Source organism: Peromyscus eremicus, chromosome 5 (genome assembly GCF_949786415.1).
Source record: "Peromyscus eremicus chromosome 5, PerEre_H2_v1, whole genome shotgun sequence".
Taxonomy (NCBI): domain Eukaryota; kingdom Metazoa; phylum Chordata; class Mammalia; order Rodentia; family Cricetidae; genus Peromyscus; species Peromyscus eremicus.
Genome location: NC_081420.1, coordinates 35,442,876 through 35,450,359, shown reverse-complemented (window position 1 = coordinate 35,450,359; position 7,484 = coordinate 35,442,876). Strand labels below are relative to the sequence as shown.

Genomic DNA, 7,484 nt, shown 5'->3' with positions numbered 1-7,484 from the left:
CTACAAAGAGAAACTCTGTCTCGAAAAACAAAACAAAACAAAACCAAAAAAAAAAAAACAACAAAAAAAACAACAAAAAGCAAAGTCCTGAATTAAAGACTCTAGCTTTGAATTCATCTCTGCTCCAAATGTTTCCAAGTTTTGGAAGTTCTTCCAGAGCAACCAAAACTGAAGGATCACATACCCCTCAAGGTGTGAACTACCAAAATGTATCTTCCTATATTCTTACAGTGGAAAGAGCATATGTACAACTTCACTTGTACAGGACTGAGTTGGTACAGGACATTAGAACAGATAGTGCTTACTATACAGGATAGCTCTTGGAACCTCATTTGAAAAGATCTCAGAATCATTTCTCTGAATAGCAGGGATGAGCCTGTTGCTGCTGATATCAAGTCTGCTCCCTTGGGAACATGTGATCTCCACACCAGATGACCAGATGTTCAATGAAGAGCTGTATAACAAATTGATTTCCATTTCTCATCGCACTCATATAGTTGCCCGAAAAATGTATAAAAATTTAGTAAGTACCTCACTTATTTCAGAATTCTTCCCTAAAGTGAAAGTGATAAAACTGTACTGTTTTAACCATAAAGGATCATGAGTCAAATATCAACTAGTATGTTTTATATGTAGTAGAAAGAATCAATTATTAAAGTGTAGATGAGGGAATATAGGATATTTCATGAAATAGCGAAGATTTATAAAGAAGGCAATGATTTTTTTTCAGTTTTTCTTCTAATAAACCTTAAAAATAAGCATTTTTGTTTTGAACTTCCACTTTGAACACTAAGGCCAGAAAAAATCTCCAGGGAGGAGCTATGATTTCCTGATCTTGTTTGAAGAATGCCTCTGTGGGCATTATTCACATAGGGCTTTACAGATATCTAATATAGGAGCACTGCACTGCAGTGAATAAATTGGAGAAAATAAAACTAAACTGATCTGTAACCATGCAAAGTGGGAAACAACAACAAAAATAGCTGTTCAGAAAGTTCCAAATGCTAAGAATCATTGATTAAGATTTCTATCAGGGAGTGGCTGATTACAGTAGGAGTATTGGTGTGGAAAGGAGTATTTTCTTTCTTTCTGGTGGAGATAATTTTTTTATTTTTTGATTTGTTTACAGTGAGTCATTGTTCTCACTTACGTTCCCAAGACATTAAAATATGCAAAGTCCTAGCCAGGCGGTGGTGGCTTTACATTGAGTCATTACAGTGAGAACAAAAAAGACAGTGCAAACTGAGGAATATGAAGCATATGTCTGTAGAATTGTAGTGACTATGCCTTTCCATTGTCATTTTCATTCATTAGTGATTCTTTCCTTCCAACCTCTTCACTCATAATCTTGCAAATGCAGTGTTCCTAAGGATCCATTAAGCTTTTATAAATTTGTCGATTGTTAATAATTAATTTATATTTGAATTACTAAATAACTCAAGTAAACATAACCTTCAGTTGATTGACATAGTCACATTAAATGCTGTTTTGTGATTTTTATCCTCATTCATTGCTAAATATTTCTTAAAAAAATATCCAGATTAATTTGATGCCATCAATACAACTGAATTACAAATTTACCATGAAGTTAGTATGTTCCAGCTATAACTCCATTTTGCTTGAGAAAAAAGGTAGATATTTGCTGTTATCTACTTAACAGTAGCACATCAGCTTGAATCAATAGGAAAGAAGTTGTTCATAAATATCAATACAAAGGCACTATTTGATGGCACACAACTCAAATCCTCCAGAGTTCTGATACTTAAAACACTAAATGTTTTTGGGTTAGTGTTTTTTATGACTTACTTTCAAACAATAATTTTTAGGAATTGCAAAACAACAAGGGCACTGTAAAGAAGAGAAGTGTGTGTGAGGCCAGGACATCTGACTGCTTATCTAAAGGGAAGAAAGAGCACACATGCAATATTCGCTTCAGTCCTCTATTTCAATTTTAATGCAGTCCTTATGTGATAAAATTGAACATCTATCAAATACATTAATAATCTGGTCATGGATGTGTTGGTTATATTCTGAAACTACAAATACTTGAATCATTTCATTCCCTCCAGGATGTAAAGTTATCCAAGGGAAGATGGTTTAAAAACAGTGGAAACAACACCTGCCGCACTGCTTCCATCCCTACTACAAAAAAAGTAGGTTTTTCTCCATATTATTACCAAAACAACTTCAGCATTTCTCTAGTTATCTGTGCTGTCTGTGATTACTGGGCCTATTGCAGTTACAATAATCTCAGGTCCAATAGAGTGAAGAAAGAAGCATCAAGCAGAAAAGCATCATACCACACGGTAGGGAACTTGCCCACTAATCAAAAGCAAGCTTACATTATAGCAGAAGCCTAAGATGCCCATGTATAAGATCATTTTTCCAGCAACTTGCTAATGGGCTTAAATTTTTTTGTCTGAATTGGATATTAATGGTTGAATATATATCCAAACACATGTGGAAGAAATCAAATACAGTAGTGTTTATGATATAATCCTAAAGACTCCTCCTCTGTCAGCAGGCTACTTAAATCATCAGTGTGCAGTTTATTTTTGAATTTTGAAAATCCCTTGGTCTTATTTCCATTTCATTATATTGTTCAGTACTCCCTGAGTCTACCTTATCCTGTATCTTAATTGAAAATCAGCTTAATAAGAAGGTTCTCTGCATACTATAGTATGTATCTCAGGATAACCTCTAGTTTGCTGGTGTTTATATTTCTCAGGAGCTCTAATATGTGATTGTTTCATCTCTCCTTTCTGATCCCCAGTCATAATCAATCTTCTGTGAATTAAACTTAAACTTCTTAGGTGTAGACCTCTCATATATATTATGTGTTCTATAAAATTTTATCACTATCATCTATGTAAAACTATTCTTATTTAAATGTGACTATAATAGTGGAAATTAAAAAAGAGAGAATTTTTACACAGAGTTACATACCTAGACACTTTCAAAAGCAGGATGTTGGCACTGATACATGCATTAGACACAAAAAATTTCTCTAACATGAGATACTATTAGAAAAGTAATGAACTGAGGTTCAGAAAATTTACAAAGAACTTGTACCTCTTGCATGTCAAGTAAGAATGTGTAGTTGGGCTACATTTCACTAGTGTGAAAACAATTTGGGTGATATTCCATTGTCAGTGTTGGCATTGCTTTGGTCTCAGGCAGATCTGGTGATACCTACTGAGTAAGAGCCAGCAAATCTTTGATTATCATAGACAAGGAATGCAATTAAATAAAAAAAAATCTCACCATAAGCTACATGTTCACATATAGAAAATAAAAAAATTATGATCAGTATATATCATTAGGAAAAATATATTCAGACATGATTAGTTTTATGTTAACAAACTATATTTCAATGGCTTAAATTTCACATGTCTACAATGTGTATCATATTCCAACAAACATTTTTATGTATTTATGACTTAAAAATAGGTATTGCATCTTTTGTCTTTGTGTAAAGACACAGTGTATCTACTCTATTTTGCTTATTCAATGCAATGTTCAATCTGATTACTTAGACTGAAGTTCTTCTGAAAGTGGTCGCCAATGTTTCAAATGCCTGGAAGTACCCACTGAAGCTGCTGACACCTGCAGTGTTGACTCATTTAGGGTCCTATGATGGTATGCTGGCAAGAGCTATACAGGTTAAGAATGGATGTGAAGCAATTCTGGAGGGAGCAAAAGTTTTGCTCAGCAGGGTGAGCCATTTCTTCACATTTCTTTGATCATGTCATGTGTGAAAAAGAAATTAATTTTTAAAAACTTTATTTTCAAGGCTATCCAATATGTTCACAATCTTTCCAGTAAGGGAATCACATATAAAACCAACCACTCATAGAATTCTTTATTGAGAATCAGAAACACAAGTAATCTCAATAGAAAATAGCTGCTCTTCAAAGAAATTTGGGCAGAAGCTTTCCTGGATAGGATAGATACACCTGCATAACACAGAAGACATTAAGACAGTCATGTTTGTGTCTCTTGCACCTTAACTCATTAAAGGAAATATTCATCATGTCTAAGGTTTAGGAAAAATATATAATATGGAGAATAGATTTAGTTGAAAGGCAAAAGAGATCAGGACACTCTACTAGAATCTATAAAGGTATGAAGGACAGACCAAGGAAAGTACTGAGGACATGTTAAAGTCCACAAAGTTAAAGAACTGCCCCCTTCCCTCCAATGTCCTTTGGTTAAATCCATATCTAATGTCACATAGCAATTTGCTGGTTCTCCAATGCGTATTTCTTATTTGACTATAGCAATACATGTATGTAACTAAGTTCACACACACACACACACACACACACACACACACACACACAAGGAATAAGGACCAATCATACCAATGAAGTACATATAATACTTGTCCTTTTGATGTTTAGGTTCAGCCTGGATTTGAAGAAAATAACTACCCTGACTGGCCAGAATTAAAACAATTGAGGTCTTCCAATGAAGACACTCACCTTTCTGCATTTCATACACTCTTCTACTGCCTATACAAGGATATACAAAAGGTTAACCGTTATCTTAAAATTCTGAGAGGCCGAGTCATCAAAAAACAACAAATGCTAAGTATAAAGCCATGACATCTGCTTCTGAGATGGCCCTTGATGAATGAACCAGACCTTCAGGGCTTTGAAAAGTTTAATCTACTAGATTTCTTTTTATAAAATAAAATATGATTCCTTAGAAATGTCAGTTTGGAAGTGAACGTTTATCAATTTCTTGTGTCCATGTAATGTAAAAAAGAACATAGTATTGCATTGTTTCTTTGTAATTTTTACAAATGATCAGGTTTTAGAAAGCAAGCAAGATGGCTGACAAATTACTTTAGAATTAAAGTAAGTAAAGATGAACAAGTTATTTTTTAAAATACCAAGATATTACTATTAATCAGAAGAAATAAGATGGAAATGTACTGCTTTGTTTTGAAATCAAACCACTCTTTTTGAGAAAAGTTTCATGATACAAGGACAGATGAGGTAAGTGCTATAGTTTTGCACTATCCCTAGATATAATGTTTCAAACTTTCTAAAAACATGTTAGGATGCAAGTATGAAATGTATCTAGATTTCTCCAATGAAAATCTTCAACTGTGGTCTTCATAGCACCAATTTAGAAAGATTGCATATACACTGTAGTCTATAGAACAACTAATTCGACAACACTTCATCTCATATTCAAGTTATTCAATACCCTGGCCACACCCTCCAGTTATTAATTTCAGACAACAGGGAACCAAAATTTCATCCATTCTTACAATGTTTCTGCCATTCCCTTTTTCTGCTTATCAGTGTCTGTGACTTTTTCAGAATTCAGCAGATAAGGACAAATGTAAAATGGTGACAAAACAAAGCTGATAAGTAGAGTATTACTGACTAGGGCTAAAGTTAAAAATCTTCTGAGAATCAGGTGTTTCTTCCATGATGCACACTAGTGTGGTACAAACACACCTTTGGGCATACATAAAAGGGTGGTGTCTATCAAGAGCCATGCACTATCTAAATTCCCTGTATCCTTCCCACAGTTACACCATCTATACCCTCCTTTTCAGCTTTTATTTCTGGTCCTCTCATCCTAAGGCATGGTATGTCAGAATATATATATATTATTTTGCAATACAGTTCAATTCTATATATCAGCCACGGATTCCCTTGTTCTCCCCCCTCCCGCCCCCTCACCTTCCCCCCAGCCCACCCCCTATTCCCACCTGCTACAGGGCAAAGCCTCCCCCACAGACTGAGATCAACCTGGTAGACTCAGTTCAGGCAGGTCCAGTCCCCTCCTCCCAGGCCGAGCCAAGCGACCCTGCATAGGCCCCAGGTTTCAAATAGTCAACTCATGGAATGAGCACAGGACTGGGTCCCACTGCCTGGGTGCCTCCCAAACAGATCAAGCCAATCAACTGTCTCACCCATTCAGAGGGCCTGATCCAGTTGGGGACCCCTCAGCCATTGGTTCATAGTTCATGTGTTTCCATTCCTTTGGCTATTTGTCCCTGTGCTTTATCCAACCTTGGTCTCAACAATTCTTGCTCATAAAAACCCTCCTCTTTCTCACTAATTGGACACCCAGAGCTCCACCTGGGGCCTAGCCATGGATCTCTGCATCCAGATCCCTCAGTCGTTGGATGGGGTTTCTAGCTCGACAATTAGGGTGTTTGGTCATCCCATCACCAGAGTAGGTCAGTTCGGAGAAAATAGGCGGAAGGCTGCTTTTCATCAAAGTCTGACACAAAGTCTCATACATTAGACCTACTCCATCAGTGGAGCAGCAGCAGCCTTGGGTCTCCAATGACAACTTCCTCCTGTATACATTCTCTTGTATCATTATAGATCCCAAATGGAAAAGAAAGTCAAATTCATTATCATACATTTATTGTAGGAATGTACATCTATTATTTCCTTCTTTTGAACTCCAAGAGTCATTTTCTCTATTGACAGTCATCTGAGGGTGTGAATGTATCACAGTGCCTTAAACTAAAACAAGAACAACAACAACAACAACAATACATTCTATTCATTCCATCTAGAGAAAAAAGATTGGGTCAATGTAACTGAGTTTGTTGACTGCTTCTAAGCAATGTAGGACATGGATAATTTCATAGCCTTCTCTCCTTAGAAGTCAGTGGGCTTGCCAACCTGTCTCACTTATAAGAGATTTTCAGATACTCATAGACAGTAGATGCTCAGAAATGACCGAATTCAATTTTTATAATCAATGTCCAAACCCATTGCTCTTTGATTTCGGTAACATGGCTAGCTACTAAGCTCTAGGGACCTGCCTCTGTGCCCTGCTAGCTTTCTCATTCCAGAACCTCAACATTTGTTAATGTCTTTGTCTTTGTTTTGTTTTTGGTGGGGGTTGTTGTTTTGTTAGTTTGTTCGATTTTATTTTTGACATTGCTTGGTTCATATTTTGTTTATTATATATTCAGACACTACAATTATGTATAGTATATGCATATATACACAAAAAACATATGTTCTTAAATTAATTTAATTTTACATATCAGTCATGGATTCCCCTATCTTCCCTCCTCCCACCGCCAGCACTCCCCCCCAATTCACCCCCCATTCCCACCTCCTCCATGGCAAGGTCTCCCCTGGGGATTCAGCTTAGCCTAGTAGATTCAGTTGAGGCAAGTCCAGTCCCCTCTTCCCTACACCAAGGCTGAGCAAAGTATCCCAGCATAGACCCTAGGTACCAAAAAGCCCGCTCATGCACCAAGGACAGGTCCTGCTCCCACTGCCTGGGGTCCTCCTAAATAGTTCAAGCTCATCAATTGTCTCACTTATCCAGAGGGCCTGATACAGTTCCATGGGGGTTCCTCAGCTATTGGTTCATAGTTCACGTGTTTCCACTAGTTTGGCTATTTGTCCCTGTTCTTTTTCCAATCATGGTCTCAATATCTCTTACTCATATAATCCCTCCTCTCTCTCACCAACTGGACTCTTGGAGCT

General features: G+C 36.7%; 1 protein-coding gene across 1 annotated transcript; it reads left to right on the top strand.

The window, feature by feature from the left end:
• Window positions 1–370: 370 nt before the first annotated feature.
• Window positions 371–4,607, top strand: LOC131911000 (prolactin-3C1-like). The gene is made up of 4 exons (XM_059262991.1): window positions 371–523; window positions 2,070–2,153; window positions 3,537–3,716; window positions 4,404–4,607. The coding sequence occupies exons 1-4, from the start codon at window positions 371–373 to the stop codon at window positions 4,605–4,607; spliced, it is 621 nt and encodes a 206-aa protein (XP_059118974.1).
• The last annotated feature ends 2,877 nt before the right edge of the window (window positions 4,608–7,484 follow it).

What these genes read in the sequence shown, in the direction of transcription:
- LOC131911000 (XM_059262991.1), top strand. Translation starts at nt 371, where the DNA reads ATGAGCCTGTTGCTGCTGATATCAAGTCTGCTCCCTTGGGAACATGTG. An exon ending in GAAAAATGTATAAAAATTTA is followed by an intron (nt 524 to 2,069) that starts GTAAGTACCTCA and finishes CATTCCCTCCAG; the next exon opens with GATGTAAAGTTATCCAAGGG. An exon ending in CCATCCCTACTACAAAAAAA is followed by an intron (nt 2,154 to 3,536) that starts GTAGGTTTTTCT and finishes CTGATTACTTAG; the next exon opens with ACTGAAGTTCTTCTGAAAGT.